This window comes from Leucopleurus acutus, assembly GCF_964270905.1.
Source record: "Leucopleurus acutus genome assembly, chromosome: 6".
Lineage (NCBI taxonomy): Eukaryota > Metazoa > Chordata > Mammalia > Artiodactyla > Delphinidae > Leucopleurus > Leucopleurus acutus.
The window spans coordinates 111,439,083-111,466,951 of NC_139149.1; the positions used below are offsets into that span (position 1 = coordinate 111,439,083).

Consider the following 27,869-nt stretch of genomic DNA (forward strand, 5'->3'; position numbering starts at 1 on the left):
CTGCTCAAGAGACTTTAAACTGAATCGAGTTGTCTCCTTTGAAGAACATGCAGCCGCCGAGCCGGTTTTTGTCTCTGAGACCCTCTCTGGCCAGCCTCTCTCAGCCCCACAGAGCCTCTGAGGCCTCAGCCCCACCTCCTGACCTGTTTCCAAGGCAAGTATCATGAGTTCTCTCTGCTAACAGTTGCCTCTGGGGCCTTCCTTTCAGCTTTGCCACGTCCCTCCAACCCCAAATGCCAAAACTGCTGCTGACCCTTCTGCAGGTGGAGAGATTCCCAGCACGAGGGCGAGCGTGATCCCTGGGGTTCCCGGATGAACCCCGATGTGCGCCCTCCAGCTCTGCTGAGTCCAGAACACATCTCTGCAGACATTTCCCCCGTGTGACCCTTGGGTGCCCTGGGGTTCGTGCTGTCTCTGGTTCCTTCCACAGGCCTCCCAGGACTGGCCCTTCCCGAGGCTGTTCTCCAGTCACTCGCATCTGCCCCTCGGGAAGTGCAGAGCCAGGTTCTGAAGCACGCAAACCATAGCCACAAAGAAAGACGGCTTCCCCTCCCCCAATGCCAGTGCCTTCACCTTCCATGTGACCTCTGAGAACTCTGGGCGGCTGACTTCCACAGGACTCCTAAGGAGCCTGTGACCCAGGGGCCGCGACCTTACTGCTCTCAGCTGAGCGCTCCTTTCTGAGCCATCAGTCGCTCCGGGGCTGTGATGCGCCTAATTGCTATGTGAGCAATGCTGGCCTCCCTGTGACCAACTTTCCTGATGGCCCTTGCCTCAGGCATGCTGGGAGGAGGGATGGGTGGCCTCAGAAATGCATGGGCAGGCCTGTCCAGAGGCGAAGACCTCATCAGGAATCCCACACCAGCCAGGCGCTGCCACTCTGGCTGGACTAGGCTGAGATGACGTTCCCCAGCCCCAGGGCGCACCACGTGCCCTCCTACCTCCCTGCCAGATGCCCAGGTGGCCTCAGGAGGCTCGACACCTCCCTGATTCCATGTGGCCCCCAAAGAAAAGAAGGCAAGATAAAACTTGCGTTGGCTTCCCGCATCCCAGCACGAGTGGGGACGTTCATACCATCTCTACAGGATTGGTGGGAGGTAGAAATGAGAGCTGGGGACGAGGGCCCAGGGAGCACTTGCCCCTGGAGAGGGGGGCCTCCATTTCCCCAAAGTGCTGGGCGGGGGGAGGTGTGGCCTATTGATGATCAACAGCCTTTCTCTTCCCAGCTGCCGCCCTGCTCTCCCCTGAGTGGAAGGACTGTCACTACAACTCCAGGGGACATCGTGAGACTGGGAGGGCAGGAGGCAGGCAGGAGGCATGCAGAAGGCATCCCCCATGGCTCGGCTGGTGCTGCAGTGGGCTCGGCATCACACCCCCCTGCCGCCCGCTGCCTGCAGTGCCTGCAGGGTCCACCATGCTGGGGGCTGGGACACAGCCCAGAGAGCCGAGGGTGGTAAGTGGGGACAACGGTGGAGGGTGCTGGGGCTCTAGATGGGGCCCCACAGGACAAGGCCTTCCTTCCCAGAGAACAGAGAGACCAGGACAAACATCCCCCAGAGAGCAGGCTCCATGCAGCTGGCCATCCCCTGGCCCGAGGTATCCGTAACCCCAGAGTGCAGGACTGGAGGTGTCATCTCTTACTCCAGAGCAGAAAGCTCCGCTGCCTGCTGCCTTGTCATCCCTGGGCTCCAGGGGACAATGTGTAAGAGCATCTCATCACAGTCAGGTGACTCAGGCCCAGAGGAGGGAGGCAGGGTGCCCTGGTGGGAACATGGACAAACATCCTTTGTTTACTGCAAGAGACACAGGGTTTGTATTTGGTCTCCGGTCCTGCCCAGGCACAGGACAAAATGCACACGAAACCAAGAGGGGTCAGAGCTGATGATCACTTAATCTCATCATAAGAAAAGCATTAAAGGAAACTTTATACTCCACACCTATTAGCATGGTTAAAATTAAAAACAGTGACAACACCAAATGGTGGTGTGAATGCAGAGAAACTGTATCGCTCATACAGTGCTGGTGGGAATGCAAAGTGGTGCGACCACTCTGCAGAACAATTAGGCAGGTCATTTCGGTTGGGGGGCCGCAGGGGAATGTGCTTTCTTAAACAAACAAACAAAAACACTAGACATGCAACAACGCTGTGACCCAGCATTTGCACTCCTGGGCACGCATCCCAGAGAAATGGAATGAAATGAAATGTTCACGCAAAAACCTGTCCGAGGAGATTCGTGGCAGCTTTATTCATAACAGCCAAACCTGGAATCAGCCTAGAGGTCCTTGCACATGAGAATGGTTAAACACGCTGCGGGGTCCACTCACCCCGGACACTGCTAAGCGGCACAAAGGAGTCAACAGCTGACCCTTGCTCGGGTGAATCTCCAGGGAAGTAGGCTGAGTGAAAAAGACCAGTCCCAAAGATTGTGTGGGGCTTCCGTGGTGGCGCAGTGGTTGAGAGTCCACCTGCCGATGCAGGGGACGCGGGTTCGTGCCCTGGTCTGGGAAGATCCCACATGCTGCGGAGCGGCTGGGCCCGTGAGCCATGGCCGCTGAGCCTGCGCGTCCGGAGCCTGTGCTCCGCGACGGGAGAGGCCACAGCGGTGAGAGGCCTGCGTACCGCAAAAACAAAAAGAAAAAAAAGATTGTATGATTCCACTCATGTAACTTATTTGAAATGACAGGATTTTAGAAATCCTTTAGGACAGGGATTAGGGACAGAGGGTGGGGTGGCTGTAAAGGAGCAGGTGGGGTTGGAGCTGCTCAGCACCTTGACTGTGCTGGTGTTTACATGAACCCACGCACGTGATAAGATGGTACAGAACCTACACAATCACAGGTGTGCACGTGTAAAATGGGGGAATCTGAAGAGAAATGTGAAAATCTGTGAATTATAACACTGGAGAAGATTGGACGAAGCGTACAAGGGATCTCTATTATTTCCTAGAACCACAAGTGAATCTACAGTTATGTCAAAAATTCAAATTAAAAAAGGGGACTGGGAATTCACTGGACTAAAGATTAATCTTGGAGTAACAAAACTTTAACCTACGGCCTGGTCAAAGGAACCGATTCATTAATTAAGGGCCTGCCCAGGCGTTAGTCTCTCCTGACCTGTAGCCAAGAATTTTCCAAGCACAAGACTATGCAGGGGACAGAGGCAGCTATGGAGGCAACTCGCAGAGGCCAGGAAGGATGCCCCCTAACCTGGTGTGTCCTCTGAGAGCTAGAGTTTCACCTGGGTCAGCGTGGTGAGCAGGTGGAAGAGCAGGTCAAGGGAGGAGGAGAGGGCTTCCCCGGTGGCGCAGTGGTTGAGAATCCGCCTGCCGATGCAGGGGACACGGGTTCGAGCCCTGGTCCGGGAAGATCCCACGTGCCGCGGAGCAACTAAGCCCATGCGCCACAACTACTGAGCCCGTGAGCCACAACTACTGAAGCCTGCTCACCTAGAGCCTGTGCTCCGCAAGGAGAAGCCCGCGCACCGCAATGAAGAGTAGCCCCCGCTCGGCGCAACTAGAGAAAGCCCGTGCGCGGCAATGAAGACCCAACACAGCCAAAAATAAGTAAATCAAGTAAATAAATTTAAAAAAAAAAAAAAAAGGAGGAGGAGCCCAGAAGTTCTGCCTGAGGGGAGGGCACACTGGGGAGTGGGGCTGGGCAGGGGGATGCTGGGGGCCAGGGCACTTTGACTCAGGGGGTGAGGTGGCTGCGTGGGGAGGGGCTACTGTGGTCCACTGGGGTGGGTGGGGCTGGGAGGTACACGTTGTTTTCTTTGAAAAAAATTTCCTAATTGTGGTAAAAGACATGACATAAAAGTTCCCATCTTGACCACTTTTAAGTGTCAATAGTGTTAACAATAGTGTTAATCTATTCACATTGTTGGCCACAGGTCTCCAGAACTTTGTCATCTCGCAAACCTGAAAGTCTGCATCCATTACACAAGCCCCCTCCTCCCAGCTCCTGGCAGCCGCCATCCAACTTTCTATTTCTATGCGTCTGACAACTTGAGACACCTAGTGAAGTGGAATCGCACAGTGTTTGTCTTTGGGGGACGGGTTTGCTTCACCGCGCATCATGTCCTCAAGGTTCATCCATGTTGTAGCAGGTGTCAGACTTCCCTTCCTCTTTAAGGCTGAATAATATTCCATTGTAGCTGTATCATGCTTTCTTCATCCACTCATCTGCTGGTGGACACTTGCCTGCACCTCTTGGCGACTGTGAGGGCTGCTGCTACAAACGTGGGTGACAAATACCTCTTCTAGATCCTGCTTTCAGTCCTTTGGGATATATACCCAGAAGTGGGATTGCCGGATTGGAGGAATGTTTTGAACCCAGCCTGGGGCAACTGAAACCTCTTAGCTCCTTATCAGAAGCTACGCCTGTGAGTGTGCCTTGCCTGTGGGGAGAACAGACTCACCCCTGGCTTCCATACCTGTCCAAGGGAGCAGAGGTCAACTTCAGGTACAGGGCACTAGTCCCACCCCTGCCAGCCCTTTACAGGCACCTTCCACACACACGCGCACACACACACACACACACACACACACACACACACACACACACACACACGACAACGCTGGCCCAGCCTAGCCCTCAGTAATTGGAGACACACACAAGGCCCCCACTCTGCTGTCACCCAGCTGCACCCTTTTCCACAGCAGGAGAACTTTAGGCCCAGGTTCCAGGGCCCCTCCTCTCCCGCCACCAGCCCCGTGCCCGCCCCACCTGCCCAGGCCAAGACTGGTGAGAAGCTGAGTGGGTGGCAGGGCAGCCAGACCACCCCACGTGTCTCTGTGCCTCAGGGCATCAGGAAGGCCAACCTCGGCCCCTGGCCTTGGCTGTGTGACTCCAATCGCATCTCCCTCAGCACCCAGGGCCAAACCAGGCCATGCTGACTTTCAGAAACTACTGACACACGAGGTGAATGAAGGAGAGATGGTTCTCCCACAGGACTTGGTGAGCAGAGAGATGGGAGTGGCCCCCATCAGGCCCTTGCAGATGTTCCTCAGGCAAAGGGCCTCTGCCCCCTAATCCCCACCCCAACCTGAAGAGCCAGCTGGGGACCATCCTGTGAGAGAAGGACCTGCTTCCATCAGGACCCCCGTGCACTCAGCCACACCCCTCCACTTCCCTCTGGCAACTTGGCTTAAAGTCATAGGTCAGGACCAGGGACAGGGTGTGGCCGCCTCGGGCACTGGGCGGGACACAGAGCCTTTTACAGCCGGGATAAAGTCCTCCCTGATTTAAGCCCAAGCAGCTTGTACTGAAGCTGATACCCTGGTGTCCCAGCCTCGCCCGAGAGCCACGTCCCCAGCGTCCCAGCCTTGACGCCCTCCGCCATCGCACAGGCATGCAGGGGGCCTGGGTACCGCTGCTTTTAGGCCTGCAGCTCTCCCTTGGCTTCCGCCCAGGTAATGAGGCGCCTCCCAGCCGCCCCCCGACACAGGGGGCTCCCCGAGGCTGACCTGAGTCCACTCTCCCCTTGGCCAGTTGAAGAGGAAAACCCAGACTTTTGGAACCTCCAGGCAGCCCAGGCCCTGGATGTTGCTAAGAAGCTGCAGCCCATCCAGACGGCTGCCAAGAATCTCATTCTCTTCCTGGGGGATGGTGAGTGCGCTAGGCCTGTCCATCCCGGCGCCCCGCAGCCCCGGGACCCTCGGCTGCCGGCAGACACAGCGTGGCCCTGGGCACTCAGGCCTGACACAAGGTGTACCTACAGGGATGGGGGTGCCCACGGTGACAGCCACTCGGATCCTAAAGGGGCAGATGAATGGCAAACTGGGAGCGGAGACGCCCCTGGCCATGGACCAGTTCCCGTACGTGGCTCTGTCCAAGGTAAGGGCTGAGTGGCCTCAGGGTGCTCTACACCAGAGGGGTGGGCGTGGGGCTAGGGAGCATGGCAGGAGGAAGGTCCCAGGAGGGCTGGGACTGAGGTAGGGCCTGGGTACAGTGAGCATGGGCCCCAGGGCCTGGGTCAGGATCTGGGTGTACACCCGCGAGCAGAGCTGAAAGCATCTCTGCCCCCAGACATACAACGTGGACAGACAGGTGCCAGACAGCGCAGGCACGGCCACCGCCTACCTGTGCGGGGTCAAGGCCAACATGAAGACCATTGGTGTAAGTGCAGCTGCCCGGTACAACCAGTGCAGCACGGTACCTGGCAATGAGGTCACATCTGTGATGAGCCGGGCCAAGAAAGCAGGTAGGCTTGGGGCCAGCTTCGCCGGTAGGGACAGGCTCAGAGACCTCAGTGGCCCATCCTGACCTCTGCCACCCCCAGGGAAGTCAGTGGGAGTGGTGACCACTACGAGGGTGCAGCATGCGTCGCCAGCTGGCACCTATGCACACACGGTGAACCGTAACTGGTATTCGGACACGGACATGCCTGCCCAGGCGAAGAAGGAGGGCTGCCAGGACATCGCCATGCAGCTCGTCTACAACATGGACATAGATGTGAGACGTGAGGGGCAAGGGGCGGGTCCCACACCCGCCACAATCCCAGGCCACCCACAGACCTGGCTGGGACGCTAGGGGCTGTCTGAGGAGGGAGCAAAGGGCCAGCCGGGCCCCGAACCCACTTACCCTAATCCCTGGCCCCAGGTGATCCTGGGTGGAGGCCGAAAGTACATGTTTCCTGAGGGGACCCCAGACCCTGAATACCCAGGCAACACCAGTGAGAGCGGAATCCGGAAGGACCAGAGGAACCTGGTGCAGGAGTGGCAGGCCAAGCAGCAGGTGATGGGGGCTCGTGGGTGCACGGGGTACAGCAGGGCAGGGGCTGCAGGGTGTCGGGCTATGGGCTGAGGCCTGGTCCTGCCCCTCCCAGGGTACCCAGTACGTGTGGAACCGCACCGCGCTCATTCAGGCATCTAAGGACCCCAGTGTAACACACCTCATGGGTAATGACCCCACCCCACTGTCCTCCCCCGGGATGGCTGCCTTTGGTCCTCCTTGCACCCTAACTTGCCGGTCACTACTGGTCCCCTTTCCCACAGGCCTCTTTGAGCCAGCAGACATGAAGTATGAGTTCCAGCGAGACCACGCCAAGGACCCATCCCTGCAGGAGATGACGGAAGTAGCCCTGCGTGTGCTGAGCAGGAATCCCCGTGGCTTCTACCTCTTCGTGGAGGGTGAGTGGCAGCCCCTGATGAGCAGAGGAAGGAAGGGGGCAGTCAGGGCAGATTCGGCATCTTGTACGTGACCTTCTTGCAGGAGGCCGCATTGACCACGGTCACCACGAAGGCATAGCTTACAGGGCGCTGACCGAGGCGGTCATGTTCGACAATGCCATTGCCAAGGCCAGCCAGCTCACTAGTGAAGCAGACACGCTGATCCTCGTCACCGCCGACCACTCCCATGTTTTCTCTTTCGGCGGCTACACACTGCGCGGAAGCTCCGTTTTCGGTAAGCCCAGGGAGCGGCGCGGGCGCTTTTCCGGAAGTTACATGGCAGACATTGCTCTGAGCCAGTTTCCTCATCCGCCAAGTCGGGTAGTAAGAGCAACTGCCCTGCACGGCTCCGGCGAGGAGTGAGCCAGTGAACAGGCCGGACGTGGCCGGGCCCAGCACACAGGAGGCGCATGGAAGGCTGGGGCCAGCGTGCTCACCGGACCCCCTCCTCCCTGCACGGCTCCGGCGAGGAGTGAGCCAGTGAACAGGCCGGAAGTGGCCGGGCTCAGCACACAGGAGGCGCATGGAAGTCACCGGACCCCCTCCTCCCTGCAGGGCTGGGTTTTGACAAGGCCACTGACGGCAAGTCCTACACCTCCATCCTCTATGGCAACGGCCCGGGCTACGTGCCTCCCGGAGCCTCAAGGCCCGACGTCAACGAGACCGAAAGCAGTGAGTGCAGAGGGGGCTGCGTTGGGGGCGGGACCCCGGCCGGGAACTCACGGGAGGGGTCCCGCCTCCCCGCATGCCCTGAACTCCCACCCTCCGGTCAGGCGACCCCGCGTACCGGCAGCAGGCGGCCGTGCCCCTGAGGAGCGAGACCCACGGCGGCGAGGACGTGGCGGTGTTCGCGCGCGGCCCGCAGGCGCACCTGGTGCACGGCGTGCAGGAGCAGACCTTCGTGGCGCACGTCATGGCCTTCGCTGCCTGCGTGGAGCCCTACACCACCTACTGCCACCTGCAGCCCCCCGGCGGCCCCGCCGACGCCGCGCACCAGGCCGCCTGCCCGCCCTCGCTGGCGCTGCTGGTCTGGGCGCTGCTGCCGGTGCTGCTGGCGACCGGCCCGCACTGACCCACACCCGCCCCGGGCCTCAGGGGCTCCTGTGCCCGCGCAAGAGCCCCTAGCCCAGGCCACACCCGAGCTGCCACCTCGGAGTCCCCACCACGGCGTCCCATCCTGGCCACCGGCCCCGCGTCCCCCACCCGGCCCTCCGCCAGACCTTCACCTCCCAGCGATAAGGAGTCTCAGCCCCCCGCCCTTCACGGGCCCGGGCCACCCTGGAGGCTGAGCCCTGATTTTCCTGTGACACCTATAGTCCTCTTCCCTGCCCCCAAGCTCGGTGGCCTAAGATTCTGTGCTGTGCAGCTGGGACCCCAGGAAAGGCGGGGGCTTGGACCACGCAGTCTCCCCTCGGCACCCGTAGCCCTGCCTGCGGACCAGGCAGGCACTCTCCCAGAGCTGTCCCTAGGCCCGCCTAGAACCCACGCCTCGCCTTTCCTGGAGACCCGAGGACTTAGGGGCCCCTGCGGAGGCGTGGCTTCCTGTCCTCCTGGAACCCACCCTGTAGGCACCTTGCTGGCCAAGGAGGCTGCTGGGACCAGGACAGCCAGGGGGCCCTCGACACAAAGTCCTCAGCCGCCCCTCCTGGGAACCCAGCGGTACCATTAGAGAGGAGACGGCGACCCAGGAAGGAGGCTTGTCCCACGTCACTCAGCTACCGTGATGGTGCCCCCCCCCCACCCGCCCCGGTGCCCATTCCAGGCTGGGAGAGCCAAGGAGCAGCGGGGGAGCTGTGGGTTCCGGGAGGGACAAAGCAATTGTCAAATAAACTGTTATACAGTGTGATGCCCGGAGTGATATGTTCTAGGCAGAAAACTCCTTAGCAAGTGGGGGCAGAGTGTGTGTCTGTGTGAGGGGTGCGGGGGATTCCCATCAGCAGTCAGGGAGGGGCTGCCTGAGGAGCTGACGGCTGAACAAGGACCAAAGGAAGTGAGGGCCGGAGCGATGCAGAAGGACAGCGGTGCAGGGGCCCTCAGGCAGCAGCGGCAGGCGCCGGTGAGGCCAGAGGCAGGATCAGAGTTGGAGGGAGTGGGGCAGGTAAAGAAGGTAGAAGCTGAGGGGCCAGGAGGGATGGGGGCGGGGTGCAGAGGGGGAGGAGTCCGCACTTTACCCAGAGTGTGGGCTGTGATTGGAAGGCTTTGAGCAGGGGCATAACAGGACCTGACTCTTAGAAAATAGCCTGCTGGCTCCTGAGGGGAGAAGAGGCTGTTCTTTTGCTTTTTTTGTTGTTGCAGGTTGTGAGGCAGAGGTGGGAGCTGGGAAACCAGAGAGGAAGTGCAGACTCGTAACATTTCTGACCTCTGCCTGAGAACATGCCTGAGCACCCTCTCCAGTGTGACTACACTCATTGAGTATCTATCCCCAAAGGGAACATTTCAGAGAATTTTACAAAGGTGAGGACAGCCATATTTTCTGATAAATTTTATAAAATTACAAATTTCTTTGTACATTTACAAAGTTGCAAGAAAGCATTTTGCTCTCACTAGAAATGTTAATATGACAGTATGCTCCTCTATTTACTAAACTTTTGATTTAACGCTGTAAAACATCAATTTGAAGGCCAGGCTCTCAGGGCAGTTTACTTCGACTCTGGGTTTTAGTGGCTGTCACGAAGCTGTGGAGCTGAATGGAAGAAGGTGGTTTATGTTTCACAGATGGGTTCAAAACCCAAGGAGACTCTACATTTTCAAACTACAGGTTTAAAAACAGATTATTCTGGAATTAGTGATCATGGCTGCACAACTTTGGGTATTCGAAAAAACCACTGTATTGTACGCTTTAAAAGGGTGAATTTTATGGTATGTAAATTAAACCTAAATTACAACCAGTTTCTGTTTCCAAGTTTTTAAAAACTGTGCAGGTATGAGGGGTTTTATCAAAGAGTGTTGGACACAAAATCATGCGTCCATGGAAACATTCTCAAGCATCAGTTCTAACATCTTTATCTTGAAGGGGCAGGTGCAGAGAAAGTGTGTTTATTTTTTTCAAGCTTTTTATTGGGTGCTTAAGACTGATAGCTGTTGATAAAAGAAATTTTCACATATTGAGGTCTGGGGAAGTCATTCTGGCTTATACATGAGTTAACTTGAATTTTATGCTTACTAGAACAGCCTGCCTGTGGCGTATCAAACATACATTGTACATCACTTTAATTACTAAGAAAAGGACACATTGACCAGGCATAAAGAACGTCCAAGTTAAAAATTAAATTCCTCCCTTCTTGAGATGCCAGCGTTGGTCCTCCTTCCATGATAAGACTCCCTTCCCAGGTGCCAAGGCCATACTGACGCTCTGTGTATGCGCTGATCTAGCTGTTTTGAAACCTTGAAGGCATGTATCCCTGACTTGTTTGATGTTCTTTGTTCTGACAGGATGTAAAGCTGTGCTGAAATCCATGCTTCTCTGGAACCGTTTCTCAGAGTAATCTGGAGGCTGTCTTCCAGTCCTCAGTTTGGCTCAAATAAAGCTCTTTACAATTCCTATTATGGGTTGTTTATTTTGGTCCACATGCTTGTCACCTGGAAAAATACCAGCACATTGGTCTTTAAGAAGGAAAGGAAGTTAGGAAGAAAGAGGGCAGGAGGACTGACGACAGCTCTCAATACCTTGCCATAAACATGGCTCGTTCTGTGGGGTTGATCTGGGATGTTTTCATGGTCACACCCAACCTCATCACCAAGTATCTGTCATAAAGCTTCTCCTCTACTCGGACAATCTTGGTTTCTGAAAGTTAACAGCACTGATGGCTCCTGCAGCATTTTATGTGCCCTCAGGTTTTCTAGTTTTTCCCTGCCGTGGTTGACCATGGATGGGCCAGTGAGTGAGTTTTGCAGGTTCTGCTGCCACTGCAGGTTTTATCATCTAATATCCTTTAAAATCAGATCCGTTCGGAGCAGCTGTTCCACCGGGTGCACTTACATTGTTTCCGCACATGACATTGTTTGTATTGAACAAAGTATGAAATGTTGGAAATATATCTTCCCTGCCATATCTTTCCTTTAGTGGTTCACACAGGAAAAAAAGTGGTTTGTGTATTTGATTATCGGAATGGAATCCAGCAAATACCTTAAGCTGCGACGTGTAGAAACATCTGTACTTTCAGCCAGCTAACTGTATAGCAAACCTCCCACACTGGGTAATTTGCTCTAACATTTTTTGCTTCAGTCTAGAGCAGTGTTTTCTCTACATCTTCCAAAGGTATTTGCTGGCAAAGAAATGCCTTTCAGTCTGTCGACAGATCATTTTCTGTTCATCGTTTCTGCCATTGTTACTACAGCAGAAAGAATAAATGTTTACCCTGGTGGTAGGTGTTTTCTGTCTGATGCTATCATTGCTTAGGGAAATATCAAAAATCACGTCACTTTAAACATCACTGGGAAGAAACTGCGGGGTTTGTCTTCATGTTCTGAAAGCTTAGTTGCTCACCAGGGGAGTTTCCTGCTGTTATCGACGAAGACCTCAAGGCGCCCAGAGGAGCTTCTCCAGCGATGATGGATGTGAGGGTGCTTCAAACAGTTTGGTTTTGTCTCATGTTTTATATTTGGGGCTGACTTCTCGTCAGCTCTGTACCGTGGGTGAGGAGGAGCGTGTGTCAGGAGTGTCACAGCTGCTCACCTGCTATAGATTACGGGTGTTATTTGCAGTTTCTCTACAGGAGTTTTTGGTAAGCCACTTGATTGGGAGGGTTCGTTTGTTAAAACCTAGATCATATAATCCATAAATCTACTTAACTAGACACACTCAATTCTACTAGGTCGCAATCCACCGGAAGTGAGCAAATGAGGAGGGGACACTGTGTCAGCCCCCCGCCCCCCTGCAGGGCCCACATTCTCTTCCCCAGGACACCTGAGAACCATGCTGGAGGGTGGGTGCCTGGTCGAAACCGCTGTTGATGAAAAATTAATCAATAGTGATCTAAAGAAGAAATAGAGAATTTTATTTGAGCCAACTGAGGATTACAACCCGGGACAGAGTCTTTCAGAAACCTCTGAGGACTGTTCGTACACATTTTCGAGATAAAGGCTCGTACGTTAAACTCACACACCAGGGTTTCACACAAAGTTGACCTAAGATACATGATCCAGACGAGCACATACAAAGGGAGCGACAGGTCACCGTGACCCCTCACGGGATTGGGAAAGAAATGTAATCTTGTACGGAGTTACATTGCCGGTGTCAGAAAAGATAAAAAACAACACCGATCTTCACGATAGAGCAGGCGTTCGCACCTCTGAGAAGGCCGGCTTCATGTATAATGCAGGTGCCCGCTGCACGTTAGGGGGGGCCCAATACGGGCAGGGAGTGTGTTATGCTTAAATTGTCTTCTCCTGCCCCCAAACATAAATTTTATTCCATCAGGATGAAGACAGCAGCATGGAGCTAGACATTAAATAGGAACAGTGCCGACTGCCCAGGGATGTGGCAAAGCTGCCAATGAGATAAAGCCTGGGAGACCCCAGCACACACTAGGCCCTCTGGAAGGCCCAGCGTCCCGTCACCCAACCCCCTGAGACTCTGACGGGAGGCCAGGCGTGCTTGGGCCCCGGACAGGACTCTTAGGCCAAACTCCCGTGACCACAGGTGCATCACTCCCTGCAGAGTTCAGACTGGGCCCTAGGGGGTGCTCCAGGTTCAATCCCAGCCAGACTTGCAGCCCCACCCACCCCCAGCTCCTGGAGCCCCTGTGGCCCCTGTCCCATGCTGGGCACCGAGCATGGCTCTGGTGGCTACCCAGGATGCTTCACGATGGGTAAAAACAGGCGCGCTGCCTTGAAGCCTCTCGGGAGGCCTCCGATGGGATGCCAGATGTACCCTCCTCCTGACCTTGGGGCTGACATGACCATCTGGGGCTGTTACCCACCCCCCGCTTCCAGAAGCAGGTCTCCCCACCTGGTCAGCATCTGCATGGCAGGCTCTTGCCCCTTCGGCGATGCCTTCCCCAACCCCACCTCCAGTGGCAGGGGGAGGGGCCCGGAGACCTGCAGGAAGCTGTGCGTGTTTTAAATTGCACCCTCTGATCTAAGGTGGCCCCAGGGCCTGCTTGCTCCAGCTGAGCAGAGCTCTAGGGTTCTTCGCTCCGGACACACACACCAAGCCACAGCCCAGGGTCCTCTGACCTGACCCTGCCGCCAGGGATGCCAAGCCTGCACCGCCGTGCTTGGCACTGTGCCTGGGGACCAGCTGTGTGTCTCTGGAGCTGACCCTCAGGAAGGAAACAGCCGCCCCGCTGTCCCAGATGGTGAGGCCGCCGTCCTCCCTCAGTATGGGGGTGTCCAGGTCCCGTGCCCTGTTCTGGCCCTTTCTTTGCTCACCAGACTTGCACGTTCCTCATTATCAGCCCGCAGGGCACCCCCTCCTCTCCCAGCCCGGTCTGGGCTCCTCGGGTGACAGGGAAGTAGCCGCCTGCAGACCTCTGTCAGCAGTGCCCGCGATGCTTTGGTCCCGCAGAAAGGTAAGAGGGTTTTTTATTTTCATTTATGCAAAGTAGACAAGGAGAGATGCAGCTTCACTGCACCGTGTGCCAGCAGCTGGGGGGCTCTGAGCTGCCTGAGCCCAGTGAATCAGCCCGAGCCGCTGCCAGAGGCTCCCAGGTCCCGGCGCAGCTGAGGTCGCGGAGGCAGGTGCCGCCTCTTTCCCCTCTGTCCCGGTGAGCTCCTGCTGGACGGCAGCCTGGCTGGCAGGGGCCCTCGAAGGGCTGGAGCTGAGGGATGAATGGCGCATGCCCTACAGGGGGCACCCCCCACCCTGTGCAGTAATGCAAGCAGGGCAGGGAGGAGGCCTGGATGGGGCGGGCCTTTGTTTAGGACAGCAGACCACAAGGCAGAGGGCGAACTCAGCCAGAGACACGGGGCAAAATGAGCGACACCCCCACACCGGTGGGAGGGACCATGACCAGTGGAACCTGTGGGACGGCAGCTCAAAGGTGGGCTGTAAGCGAGTGAGGGCTGAGAACGCCACCCGGGCCAACAAGGAGCCCCCAGATGAGCCACAAGCCATGTCCCGTGAACAGCACTGGGGACAAAGGCTAGTGTCGGGCCTGGAGGGGAAACTGTCTGCAGGGTCGGGAGCCTGGGGTCCCCTTTGACTTCACGGGGCAGGGATCCCACCAGGACACCAGGGCTGGAGGCCAGCTCACCTGAGGGCTCTGAGGGAAAGGCCAGGCCAGGGTGCAACTAGCTTTCCCCGAAGGCAAGGGGGACTCGGGACGTACGATCCCAGCCCCTGGCGGTTTGTGAGGCCAGGACGGTGGCTCTGCTCTCCTGCTCGGCCTCAGGGTGAAGCACACACAGTTGACGTCCCGCTCAGCAACCTACCGTCCAAACTTGGCATCTCCTCCAGGAAAAGGGAGGCTATAGAGCGAGGACTTCGTTGGGGAGGATGGGCTGAGTTTCATATCGTTCTGAAACCTTCAATAATCCTATGAAGGAGTTATGAATAACGTGCCGGAGGCCTGCATTTTTCTGGAAGATGTTCCCAAGGACTGGCTCTCGTGGTCACCTGCTGTGCAGTGACAGATACCCTAGAGGCTGCCTGGCTCCAAGGTGGAAAGGGTTTCAGTTTCTCCAGAAGTCCCCTGGGACCCCTGCAGGCTGGGGTGGTGACAGGTGTCTGTGTCGCCTCGCAAGGGAAGCAGGAAGGGGAAATGCCCTTGAAACAAAAATGGATTCTAAGGGGTGGAGGTGGCAGAATTCACATCCGTAAGAAACGACCCCTCCTCTCAGTCTCTCCTGGGACGTGGGGTGGAGAGGGGAGGCATGACTGCCAAGGTCCCGCTCCGTGAGTACCACCCAAACTCGAGTCCAAGCTCCTACACGGGCTGTGGAGACGGGGAGGAAGCTGGGCTCTCATGCTCTGCCGCTGCCCTGTCCTGTCCTGTCTGCTACGGGGTGGCCCGAGGGGCAGCCTCGGGGGCACAGTGCTCAGCCTCTGGACAGGCCTGGAGCTGGCAGCGGGGACGGGACATTGCTCTTCTTACTAAATCCAGGGAAAGGGGGTTCCTCAAGCCAGTTTAGGGGAGGGGTGAGGTGCCCTGAGGGGAGAGAAAGAGGCAGTGAAAGGGGCCCCACAGGAAGCAGACCTGCAGTGCTGTCTCTGACTCCACCTGCCCCCTGGGGAGGGAAGGAGTCAGGGTGCTGCCCAGCATGGGGGGTACGGGGGGTGGGGTGGGGAAGGAAGAGGAGCCCAAGCCCCCTGAGAACCCACCCCAGAGGTATTTGCTCATGGACGACCCTGGAGTTCCCGGCATACCTGGAGCGAGGGCTCAAGCCATTTAAAAATATTGCGTCTAGGGTTCCTCGCAAGCTGGGCTCCCCAGGGCGCTGGGCACCTGGGTCAGCACAGAAGCAGCCACGCGGGGGGCAGGAACTTGAATCTGGGCCCCACTGAACTGGTTAGAAAGGCTTGTGGGACAGGGCTGCTCGGTGACACCCTGATGGTACTGAGGACTCTGGGGGGCTCTCACTGCGGAGGCAGCAGCTGTGCAGTCCTGGGGGCAGAGGAGCTCAAACGCATCCACCACAGGCGGTCCCCCCCTCAGACACACCCCGGGTCTGCTGGTGATGCTTCTGGGGTCCAGACAGGGTGAGAGGGAGGATCACTCGCCAGGGTCACCCAGCAGTGACCCCCAGGCTCAAGGCTCGGGCTCAAAGCCGTGGATGGCAGAACCACGAGCCCCGTGCACGAGGGCTCACGGGTGGAAGCTCAGGTGCTGCTGTAACCCATCCCCGAGCTCCTTTCCTTCCCCGCTGTCAAGCGCTTAGTTGAAGAGCGCTTTCTGTCATCCCAATAAGCTCCGCTCAGAGGATGACTGCTGCGCGGTGAGCCACCCCCGGGGATGGACGGAGTCAGCCCTGCAACGACCTGCCCTGATGCTGCTTCTAGCGTCACTGCGCACCGGAAGGGCCTTCACCACTGCACTCATGACCCCTCACCCAACACAAGGGAAACTGAGTCCACGTGGGCAGCTGTGCTGAGCTGGGTCAAGTCCTCACCTCAGCAGCGTCACAGTCAGCGGACCCTCAGCTCGGCTGCAAGTGCAGGGCCTGGTAGACAATGAAATGGCCAGCGTCTACGCTATAGGCTCGGTTTCCTAACAGAACCTGTTGAGAGGGGATGCTGAGTGTAGTATGGGCACCCGGAGCTCCAGAGGACCCGGCAACCAAGACGCGCCCATCAGCTGCCACGAGCAGTGTGACCCTGCACAGGGCATGGGACTCCCCTGAGCTCCCTGTCTGTAAGAGGCGCTGTCTCTGTCCTCTGTCCAGCCTCACTGCAGTGAGAATGCTCTCAGGTTCTGTCTGGAAAAGCATTCTGGGAACCAGTGGGTGACACATGTCGCCACCGTGCCCCGCAGGGCCACCCCGTGGCTCTGGGTTCCTTGGCTGTCTGAACTTCGTGGGCCCTAAGGGCCGGGACCCTGTCCTTGGTATGCCCTTGGCTAGCGTTCCCTCTGACCGGCTGGTCTCCCTCGGTCCTCCCCAAAGATGTGAGGAGACCTGCAGCCCCGGGTAGCAGTGACATCACCACCATGAGCCCAGCAGGAATCCATCAGGCGGAGGGGTCTCTGGTGGCCTCACAGCCTGTCATCTGCAACCCTGCCGGAAGGGTGGGTGGTCCCCAGCTGGGACACACGCTGGGCATCAGGCCCCGGGCCAGCAGCTGAGGCCCCCAGGCTTCCCAGCTTCCAGCTCGGGACAGTCTCGAGGCCAGGAACCCCATGTCCTATCCCAGGGGCCCACATGCCCGACCCCACTGGCCCCCTCTGCTGGGCACAGACGGAAGGGGGAGGAACTTGGCCCCAGGGGTACCTGGGCTTCACTGCACTTCCTGCTAGAGTCTCACACTACAGGTCCCCCAACCCCAAGGCCTCCCCTAGGCTGGCAGGGAGACAGGAGGGATCAGTCTTGGGTGGAGCTGGGCAAAGCAGGGAGCCGGGCCGGGGACCAGAGGGCTGGGCCTGATTACGATTCCAGCCAGGATCCCAGGCCAGAGGGAGGGGGTGAGGGACCGCATGCAGAAAGTCCCCGACCAGAAGGTGGGCGGCAGGTCGAGACAGGGAGCTAGACTGTCTTTCTGCCCTCACTGCCCAAAGGACATGGTATGTATGTGCCCAGCCCAGGGGGAAAGAGGCTTCAGGAGGAAACCAAGGAAGATCCATAAACACAGCACCTCTCGGGAGCCCTGAACACAAGGGCCCTACCGCCCCCCCGACAGGCAGCTCTGAGCAGGGCTCTGCGCCCTGGACTGATTAGCGCAGGCTCTCCCGTGGTGTCCTTCTTCGCTCCTGCCTCTTCTCTGCGGAGCCCCACCCTCCGCTGTGGCCCGATCAGCGTGGCAGGTGCGTTTTCTGTCTCCACTCCCTCAGGTTGGTGCGTCCAAGGCTCAGATAACAGGGACTTTTTAAACATCACTCAAGGCTGAGAGGCAGACAGCCATCTGAGCATAAAGATGGGAGCTGGACCGGCAAGAGGTTCACCCCTGCAGCGGGAGATGGGGACAGGCCACACCTACCGGGCACTGCTCAGGGAGTGGCTGATTTCTCGAGGCCACCCCTGAAGTAAGAGAAACAGACTGGAGCAGGTAGGGCCGGCAGCCTCAGCCCTGCAGACGCCTGGGATCCCCCAGTGGGGCTCCTCCCTCCCACTGCCCTCCCGCCCAAGATAGAGCAGCACTTCTCCTCCCCTCCCACCCTGGGCCACGTCTGCAGCCCCCCTCGGCACCCTGCCCCCACCACTCCTCCCCTTCTCTCTTCTCTCTGGAGGGGACGCCTGGAGGCCACGTGTCACTGGCCCCCTCTCTCCAAGGCCTAGCCCGGGGTGATGACTGGCTAGGGGACACTGCAGAGACTCCTGCAGGGCGGAGGGGGGACCACTCTGCACAGTCAGGAGAAGTTAAGTCCCAGCGTCAGGCTGGGGTGTAGGCCACTGGGCTTGGTGTTCTGGCCCCCATGAGACGGGTCCAGGGGCACCCTCAGGACCATGCAGGGGCCTCGGCAGGACTTTGGTGGAGGGCGGCGTGGGTGCTTGGTGGGAAAGACGAGAGCTGGGGAGGTGGGACAGAGGCAGCCCAGCCGAGGCCACCAGGAGGGGACGAAAAGGTCTTCTCTAGGGTCTCATTCTGTTAAGCGCCTGAGCCTCCCCGGGAGTTCATCCAGCCCCACCTGCTCGGGGGCCCCTGAGGAGGCGGAGGCAAGAGGAGAGCAGCTTTATTGACCTGACTTAGCAGCGAGAACACAGCGAAGGCGGGGCCTGTAAAATCCAGCCTGGGCGGGGGTCTGGCTCCCAAGAGCCCAGTCTGGGGACCTTAGCATCTCTCCCCCCGGCCCTTCTGGAGCCCAACTTCATCCCTGTTCTGGGGCCCTCCTGAAGTGAGGGACAGTGACTGGGTGCTGGGTCCTGGGGGGGCTGGGGAGGCAGATGGCACCCAGAGTGGACCAGAGCCGGGTCCATGCCTGCCCCGGCCGCCAGCGAGAGGCAGTCCGTGCAGGGAAGTGGGCGCGTGCAGGTGGGCAGCCAGGCTCACCACACAGAGCACTTGTGGGCAGGGTTCATGGGCGAGTCCTTGGGGCAATGGAAGGCCCGGCCGAACTCCTCGAACTGGGACACGCTGCCCAGCACCCTGGGGCAGGGGAGAGACCCACAGAGTGTGTGGCACAGTCCACCGTACCCCAGCTGTCCCTTCCCGCCCCGACCCGCTCCCAGCGCAGACACAGGAGGGGGCGAGGCCCAGGCAGGCAGGTGGGGGTTCCCACCCCGACCCGCTCCCAGCGCAGACACAGGAGGGGGCGAGGCCCAGGCAGGCAGGTGGGGGTTCCCACCCCAACCCACTCCCAGCGCAGACACAGGAGGGGGCGAGGCCCAGGCAGGCAGGTGGGGGTTCCCACCCCGACCCGCTCCCAGCGCAGACACAGGAGGGGGCGAGGCCCAGGCAGGCAGGTGGGGTACCTGTAGTGCTCAGGCGCGTGCTTGTCGGTCAGCACCTGCAGGTAGATGGACTGCGACCGCCGCTTGATGCACCAGTTCTGGGCCAGGATGGGGGCGGCGGGGAGGAGCGGGGACGTGAGGCCGGGCGTCCACTGACGAAGCCCTGCACGCTAGGCCTCGATCCCCCACCAGAACCCACAGGGCTCTCGGAGGGGTGGCTGATGGGAGATGGGCTGGAAGCCGTGCCCCCCTCCCCCCTCCCCTACGGGCCCCGCCCGCACACCTGGGCAAAGGCGATGAAGAAGAGCTGATTGTGCGTGTACTTGAGCCGGTGCAGCGGGTGCTCGGGGCCGTGCTCGCGCACCCACTTCTGATAAGCCTGGGGGCGCAGAGCATGGAGCTGCGGTGCCCACAACGGCGCCACCTGGCACCCTCCACTCAGTCAGGCCCTCACCCGCCCCAGGTCTGCACACCACCCACCCTGCTGAGCCCCCCGGACCCCTGCCTTCTTCCCTCCCCAGAAGGCTAACCCCAGGCAGGTGCCACCCCCTCCAGGCAGCCCTCTTTGCTCTCCTGGAAGGCGGGGTCCTAGGAGTCCCACTTCCAGTGGACCCTGTGCCCAGCACAGCACCTCCCCTCCAAGACCAGAGCTCAACAGGATGGGGAGGGAGGGATGACTAGGTCTCTAGCCCAGTCCCCAGTGGCCCCCACCACTCCTCCCTCAGGGATCAAGGGCCAGGCAGGGGCAGCTCACATAGTAGGCGAGCTTGAGGCCGCCCATGTCCGCAATGTTCTCTCCAAGTGTGTGCTTCCCATTCACCTGGCGAGAAGGGAAGAGGCTGGAGGCTGCCCAAGGCCCTCTGGTCTCCTTCGGGCCTTGCCTCTCTGGGCCCTGCCTCCACCCACCTGCCCTTTCCCAGAGGGTTTGGGTAGGACTCCCCCACTTTGTGCCCCACGTGCGTGAGTCTGTGCGAACTCATTCTCTCGCCCAAGTCAGTGTGCACGCAGACCCTGGCGGGTGTGCACGGAGCTCGGCGCTGGGTTTGTTCAGGCACGTGAGCGTGCATGGAGGTGTGCACACTCCTAGTCTGCGCTGGCCAGGCCTGAGGGGCCCAGGGGGCAGCGAGGGGGCCTCACCCGCTGGTTGTAGACGGTGAAGTTGTCGTAGAGGTGGACGATGCACTCGGCCTTGTGCAGGAAGCGGCTGTGGGAGTCCTCTGTCCACCAGTGCAGCAGGTTGCCCGAGCGGTCATACTGGCCCCCTGTGGGCAGCGGGTGGGGGCGGGCCGAGACTGGCCTTCACCGCAGAGCCCGGCTGGGCACCAAGGCCCTCCCCACCCACCAGCCAACAGGCACAGGGGAGCCACGGGGCTTCCATTGGCCCTCACCACCCTGCCCGCCACTGCCTGTCCTCCGCCACCCCTCGGGCCGCCCGCAGGCCTCACCCCAGTCATCGTAGCCATGGGTCAGCTCATGCCCGATGATGGTGCCGATGCCCCCGTAGTTCAGAGACCTGGGCCCGTGGCAGCAGCGTCAGGCCCCAGCCTCGCCCGCCCTCTGAGAGCCCCGCCGAGCTGCTGCCCAGGCCTCAGGAGGCCCCGGGCAGGCCACGAGGTAGCCCAGGGAGGCCAGTGGCTGCACGGTCCCAGAACGCTTGTGCCTCAGCTTCCTCGTGGGGTACGTAAAAGGGGCCAGTGATACCTGTGCAACTGCCTTTTAGGAAATAACATCTAACAGAGCAGGGCTGCGGGGAGGAGACAGGGTTGGAGGGAGACAGGAGGGAAACTGAGGCACCCCACGTGGGATTTGGCCTTTTTCCTCATCTCTAGGATTGTTCCAGTTTTGCAACACCCAAAAAAGCCTCAAACCAGGTAAGGGGGACTTGGGACATTTAAAAGAATGAAAAAAAAAAAAACCTACACTTTTATCTAAATAACCAAAGACGAAGTGGGACTATGGGGACCCAGGGTTGCAGCTGTCATGACTGCGGTGCCCAGCCCGGGCATGGGGCCATCTGAGCAGTCCCCACCCACCCCGCAGACACGGCCACGGCCGTAGCTCTGGCTCACGCCAGGTTCCCTACTCACTGCGGAAAGTCAGGGTCGTACAGCGTAGGCTGCAGGATTCCAGCGGGGAACACTGCAGGGAGGCCATGGTCAGCGGGAGACCCTCCCCACCTCCAGGCCCTGCCCCTCGTCTGGACACACCCCCTTACCCATCTGGTTTTTGTTGGGTAGATAGTAGGCATTGAGCGCCTGTGGTGGGAGGAGCCACCTGTGGAGGGAGGCTGGGGTCAGCTGGGGGGACCCACACTCCCTCCCCTACAACCCCTACCTCCTAGTCTCCTCCTCCTTAAAGGATGCCCTGGTGTCCCAGCCTCCAGCTATATCCTGGGCATCCCCCGGGCTGGTCCCACACCCTGACAGCCCCGACTCGCACCCTGTGCAGGCCTGGTCCTCGCTCCCCACCAGCGTGTCTATGAGGCGTCAACCTCCTGGCGTTGGTAAGGAGCACTGTCCCCAAGGCAACCCGGGCCCCCCAGCTGCAGCCCAGGTACCCACGTGGACTTGTCCACCTCCTGCCGGATCTTCTTGACAGAGAGCTGGATGCTGAAACGGATGCTGTTCAAGATGTTCTTGAAGTAGGTCTTCTCGTGGACCTCAAACTGCATGGGGGATGGGCAGCACTCAGCTGCAGGCCGGGGCAGGGCCAGACCAGCACCCAGGAGGCCCCACGCCCTCTCTGCGTCCGTCAGCTGAGGGCTGTGACTCCTTCTCTGTGGTGGTGGTTGGTCTCCACAGGGGTCTCGGCCACGGGCCTGGAGAAGCCTGAGGGGTCAGGCTGGGTAGGGCAGGGGCAGGCCCACCTCATACTCCTTGTCCACAGCCTCGGGTTTGAGCAGGAAGTCCGGGTAGCCCACCATCACCATCATGTACTGGAGCTGCAGGCGAGAGGGCGGTGAGTGGGCCAGGGCCTCAGGAGATGGCCTTCCACCCCTCGGAGGGAGAAGGCTCCAGGGCCAGCACAGGGCTGGGGCTCAGGCAAAGGGGAGAGCAGGCTGGGTGATGCCAACTCCACAAGAGGCGTCTTTGTCTCTTGTTATCCCAGCGCTTGGCACACAGTAGGCACTGACTGTGTGATTGTGGAACCAACAAATGGGAAAAGGGTCCCACGTCACCTTGGCCCGAGCGGCCGCCTTGGTCTCAGCGTCCATCCAGTCCAGCTCCTCCAGGCGCTGGCCCAAGATGTACTTGATGTCTTCTACTAGCTGCTGTACCTGCAGGGTCGGGGGTCAGGAATCAAGGGTCAACCCAGGAGGCCTTAGCTCTGAGCCCCCAGCACCTGGAGTAAGGGGTACCCCCTAATCATCCAGCACCACTTCCTAAGCCCAGGACTTGCTGCTCGGCATTCCTAAGGCCATCCCACCGAGCATGGCAGAGCAGGGAGGGCAGGAGCTTGGTGGGGAGAGGGTCCTGCAGCTGACAAACCAGGTAGGCTTCCTGGAGGAGGAAGCCTGGTGAGGAGTAGCCTGGAGGCTCAGAGAGGGCCGAGCCTTCAGCTGAGCCCGGTGCCCTTGGCTGCAGGGGGACGTGCGGGGCTCCCCGTGCTCCTCATGCTTGGACCAAGGCCATGCAAGAACTTCATGCCCATCTCAGGACCCGCACCCCGACCCTCAAGGCCAAGGCAGCCTGACCTTGGCCTTGCTGGCAGCCGAGAAGTACTCATGTACGAAGAGAGCGCCGAGCGCCATGCCAAAGTGACGGTTGGCCTGGCCCAGGCAGACACGGGCCAGCTCCTGTCGCTTGTCACTGCCCTCCATCTCCCGTGCCAGCTCGTGCAGGGCCTCTCGGAACGGTGGGGACAGGTGCTCACTCAGGACCACCACCACGCGCCACACCAGGTAGTTGTGTAGGATCCTGAGGGCCAGGTGAAGCAGCTGGGTGTCCCGACGGGCTCACGTGCGCGGGCGCCCCCGCCCCCAGCCCCCAGCCCCCAGCCTAGGGCGGGACCAAGCACCTGCACAGGACTGAGGGTCGTTCCAGGTACTCCCAGCCCCAGTCAGGGAGGAGGGCTGGGCCCACACGCAGCAGACCCACCTCTGCCACCAGGCAGAGCACCTGAGGCTGGTGAGGCACGGGCCAGCACTGGTTTCTGACTGGCTGTGGGGTGGGAGAATGGCCACTTGGGGTGACTGCCTGCCTCAGAACTGGCCTCGAGAGGCCTCAGGTCCTTCCCAAGCGGGGCAGAGACCAGAGGGGCTTTCCTCAAGGTGGCCCTGGGGGAGCAGAGTTGCGGCCACCATTTCCCCTTCTGACTTCAGACTCACTCAAGCCTCACCATCCCCACATGAGGAAACCGCAGCCCAGGAAGCTCACAGCTCTGCCCAGGGTCCCACAGAGTAGGTGGGACAGCCAGGTCTGAACCTAGAGGTCTGGACTCCTTTTCCGGTGCTCCTCGCCTGCCTCCCCAGAGTGGGTGGGTACCGGACAGAGGTGGAGGCAGAAATTCAAAGCTCTCCAAGCAGATAGGTCTGGGATGCGGGGGAGGGGGGGCTGGGGGGCAGGCGGGAAGCAGGCGGGTAACGGGCAGCTGTACCTGCGGGGTGTGGAGCGGATGAGCTGGGACACCTGCTGCATATAGTCTGTAGCCAGAAGCACCAGCTCTTCATCCTCTGAGAAGTCCTCCTGGAAGATCTGGTCCAGTAGCCACTTCCACCGCAGCTGTGGGACCACGGATGGGGACAGTGGGGTGGAGTGGCAGGGACCACAGAAGACAGGGAGGGGGTCAGGTAGGGGCAACAAGAGGGCACGTGAGTCCATGGCCATGGAGGCCTTGCTCGTCCCTGGGGAGGGGACAGCCCAAGAGTCCCAAGATCAGCACCTCCCCCACCAGGGCTGGGTCACACTCACGTGGGGGGTGATCTTCTGCAGCTGCCCCAGTGTCACCTTGTTGTATATGGAGCTAACATCTCGCCGGAGGTCATCATACTCTGACACTGTGATCTGGGGATGGACGGCAGAGCTGACCAAGCCCCGCCCAGTACTCGCCGCCCCCAGCACACAGCAGTCGCCCTCCTCACGTTGGCCAGCTGCTGCTCCAGCTGCAGGATCTCCTGGGCCTTCTGCTCTACCGCCTCAGCACCCAAGAGGCTGAGCAGGCGCTCCATGAACACCCGGTAAGCTGCCAGGATCTGCACCAGGAGGGGCACGGCAAGGATGCAGTCGGTGCCAGGCCCTGGTCCAGGCCGCCCGGAGTCCCAGGCCTTCCCTGAACCCCATGGCATGCGCCCACACCTTCTCACTCTCCTCATCCTGAGCTAAGTACAGGGTCCTCTCTGGCAGGGTGAGCCCATCCTGGTCAATCTGTGGAGAGAGACGGGGGACAGAGATCAACTCTCCCGGCTCCTGCAAACAGACTGAATTCCCATTCAAAAGGGAAACTGAGGACACGCCAGGCATCCACTGTCACCAGCCCGGGGAGCATAAAGACAGTAGCCCCTCCCTCATTCCAGAGAAGCCGGTCGAAGCCCACACACCTGACCGGCCTAGCCTGGGGACAGAGGGGGGCGCCCCCCACCGCCGCCTTTCCTCCTGTAACCCTGTCCTCTCCCTATCTGTGAGGGGCGCACTGACACTTGGTCCCCCGCCTCGCAGGCATTCCAGCCCGCCCCAGCCCCACAGGCCTGTCACCACAGCCCATCAGTACACCCCTCCCTCAGAGCTCTCACCGCTGCCAGAGGGCTGGGAAATTGCGGCTCCCGCGGCTCTGCTAAACACCGCAATTACTCGAGGGAAATTACTTGCGCCCTCCTCCCGCGCTCTGCCGGTGCGCGCTCCCTTCCTTTCCTCTACCCTCCCCTCCCCTTCCGCACCCGTCTTCTGGGCGCACAGGGAGCGCGGGGCAGGCCTGCCAGGCCGCGGGACCCCTAGTTCCTAGCCGCTTGTGGGGTGTCCGGTGCGGGAGGGGGGGCGCACTCACACGGATGACGTAGCGCGAGGAGTTCCTGTCGTCCAGACTGACGGTGAGCGAGAAGAGCGCGGCGGCGCTGTACACGCCCTGAGCCTTGTACAGCAACCGGTTGAGGTCCCACGGTGCCGCCGCCCCCGGGCGCTCCGCCGCGCCACCCAGGTCCCAGCCCCCGCAGTCCTCGATGACCTCGAGCATGGGCCGCGGGCCGAGCCGTTCGATTTCACGCATGTCCAGGCAGGAGCGGAAGAAAGCGCGCACCTTGCGCTGGGCTGCGCCGCCGGGCCCGCCCCCGGACCGCGCCAGCAAGCGCCGCAGGCGCTCCTCGTTCTGCTCGCCGATGGCCGCGATGGTGCCGTAGGTGAGCTTGTCGTCCGGGATGGCGTGGCGCCTCAGCCAGCCGCCGCACGCGAAGGAGTAGAAGTCCTGGCACGGGTCTATGCTGGCGTCCAGGTTGGAGGCCAAGAAGCGGGCGGCGCGCGCAAAGGCCTTTCGCTCCGGGCAGCCCTCGGAGCAGGTGGCGCCTCCCGCCGCTCCCGGGCCCAGGTACTTGAGAGCCAGCATGGCGGCCAGGATGGCACAGAGGCCCGCGGCGAACACCAGCCCCGACAGCAGGCACACCTCGCGCCGGTTCCAGCGCGGCAGCCCGGCCCGGGCCCCGGGGGCGCTGCGCCCCGCACTCAGCGGGAAGCCGGGGGGCAGCGAAGTTCCCCGCGCGCCTCCCCCACCGCACCGGCTCACGTACTTGACCTCCTGGAACTCGTCGTAGTGTGCTGTCATCGAATACGGGGCCTCCATGGCGCCGCGGGCACCACCGCGCAGCCCTTGGCGATCTCAGCTACAGGATGCTCCCGGCCGCCAGGCTCCTAGCGGGCCGGCGCATGGTCCCCCTGGGCCGCAGCTGCGGGAAAGGTAGATACAGGCTCAGAAGGGTACTGGGGCTCGACGGGGTCCATGAGCACGACGAGGAAGGGCACAGGCCTAGGTCCAAAGGCTGGAGGCCACCCCGAGTCCCCAACAACGAGTGGGCCTGGGGCCTGGCCTCCCTGCGCCACTCGGAGAATGAAGGAAGGGGACCGCTCAGAGTGGCCACCATCTACCACACTGCACAGTGGGGTCCTTTAACCTCCCCTCTCCCCGCATACATATGCCCGCCGCAGGTTTGGGAGGCCCGTAATAAAGCAGGGGAGCACCGAGCATGGGGCCTGGCACGTAGCAGGCCTTCAATGAAAGGCTGTTTCTCTTCTCTGCATTTCTTGTTCCGGACCTGCTACAGCCAAGGCCAGGTGGGGGGAGGGGAAAAGCGGAGGCAGGGGAAAGGAGGTGCGGTCAGTGCCGTTTCTATGCAGACCCTGAAGCCGCCTTCAGCTTTCCGCACGGGAACTAGACGCTCAAGAAAGCGACTGAAGAACCAAACTTTGTCCTCGCGGATGTCCGCAGAGCCATCCCCAGCCCTGTCTTCTCGATTCAATGGCCAGAACGCCCACCAGTCCCGTTCCCAAGCGGCCCGCGCCGGCGCGCCATCCCGCCCAGGATCAGGGAGAAAGCCCCGACGGCCCTAAAGGACCCGGAACCGGTTTCGTCCCCCGTCCTCGCCCTGGGCCACTCCCGGCTTCAACAGGTTCTCCCCGGAACCCAAACTTGGGCGAAGTTTCATCCCCGGCGCAGAGCGAGCTGGCCCCGCGCGCCCCGAGCCCTGGGTGCGGAGCCTCCCGCGCCGCGCAGTCCGCGGAGCCAGAGAACCAAGCCCGGGAGTCGCAGCCGCAGCCTGAGCCGGAGCTGCGAGGACGCAGACAAAGCCTGGAGGCTAGGCGCGGCGGTGGCGGCGGAGGTGGTGGTTGATGTGGCCGCGGCGGCCGCGGGCTCGGGTGCCACTTACCCTGCAGGTGCGCGCCCGGGCGGAGCGGGAACAGAGCGGATCGAGCCCGAGCCGGGGCCGGGGCCGGGGCCGGCGCCGGAGCCGGGGGCAGAGCTGGGCGGGTGGCCGCTCTCTCCGTGCGCCCGCCGCCGCCTCTGCTGCCGTGCCTCGCTGCGCCGCCCGCCGGCCCCGAGGGAGGGGGCGCGCGGGCGGCTCCACCCTCCTCCGCCCGCCCCCCAGCTCTCCCTCCTTCTTTCTGCCTCCATCCCGGCTACCTGTCAGCTCTGTGGCAGCTCGGGGGCGGGGAAGGAGGCTTCGGGAACACGCTCCCAAGGGTCTAGCACAGGCCCTGGGCTCCGGGATTCCAGCCCCGAGAGGAGTGAGGGCCTCAGGTCCCCTCCGTTCCGGTGCTCCCACTCAGGGATGCCTACCAGCCCGCCGGAAAGGGGCTCAAGCTGAAAATAAAGAAGCTGGTGGACCATCCCAGCCCACAGGACGGGAGCGCCGTGCAGGGAGGACGCGCTGAAAGGCTGTGGGGCGCGCTGAAATCGCGCCTGTCCCGCCTGGCACAGCGCCTGGACCAGAGGGGTTTCAGTAAGGGGCTTTCCGGGTCCTCCCCTTTAGCTCCTGCCCATGCTCAGCCCTCCCCCAGGGACACGTCGGGGTGTTGCTTGGCAGTGGTGGAGGAAGAGCCCCAGAGGCTGCCGCAAGAAGGGGCCGCAGCGCTGAGACCACGCGCCTCCCCAAACCTTGACTGACCTTGGTACCCACTGCTCTGAAAGCCCCTGGGGTAGGCGGTGGAGTGGAGGCGGGGGACCAACTAGAGACTAATGCAAGAGCCCGCCTTGCAGGAGCCAGGGGGGACTATGAATTTATCCACCCACTCCTTTCTT

At 60.5% G+C, this 27,869-nt stretch overlaps 2 protein-coding genes across 3 annotated transcripts; one reads left to right on the forward strand and one right to left on the reverse strand.

Annotated features, from left to right (window-relative positions):
* Nucleotides 1-5,341: 5,341 nt before the first annotated feature.
* ALPI (alkaline phosphatase, intestinal) lies at nucleotides 5,342-8,241 on the forward strand (the record flags this gene model as incomplete). Its single annotated transcript, XM_082841609.1, has 11 exons — nucleotides 5,342-5,411; nucleotides 5,491-5,607; nucleotides 5,720-5,835; nucleotides 6,028-6,202; nucleotides 6,281-6,453; nucleotides 6,601-6,735; nucleotides 6,827-6,899; nucleotides 6,996-7,130; nucleotides 7,213-7,404; nucleotides 7,725-7,841; nucleotides 7,943-8,241. Exons 1-11 carry the CDS (start codon nucleotides 5,351-5,353, stop codon nucleotides 8,239-8,241), a joined length of 1,593 nt encoding a protein of 530 aa, XP_082697735.1. The 5' UTR covers nucleotides 5,342-5,350.
* A 10,505-nt stretch (nucleotides 8,242-18,746) lies between these two features.
* On the reverse strand, nucleotides 18,747-25,916 carry ECEL1 (endothelin converting enzyme like 1; the record flags this gene model as incomplete). 2 transcript variants are annotated; one of them, XM_082841155.1, is made up of 17 exons in its annotated part: nucleotides 18,747-18,846; nucleotides 19,173-19,249; nucleotides 19,435-19,530; nucleotides 19,906-19,971; nucleotides 20,289-20,413; nucleotides 20,597-20,664; nucleotides 21,239-21,290; nucleotides 21,367-21,425; nucleotides 21,719-21,816; nucleotides 22,018-22,092; nucleotides 22,330-22,428; nucleotides 22,846-23,068; nucleotides 23,748-23,872; nucleotides 24,062-24,154; nucleotides 24,232-24,342; nucleotides 24,446-24,514; nucleotides 25,131-25,916. In XM_082841155.1, 17 exons carry the CDS (start codon nucleotides 25,914-25,916, stop codon nucleotides 18,747-18,749), a joined length of 2,322 nt encoding a protein of 773 aa, XP_082697281.1. The 2 variants fall into 2 exon arrangements, with proteins under 2 accessions (XP_082697281.1, XP_082697280.1); XM_082841154.1 differs by having other exon boundaries at nucleotides 21,713-21,816.
* Between the last annotated feature and the right edge of the window lie 1,953 nt (nucleotides 25,917-27,869).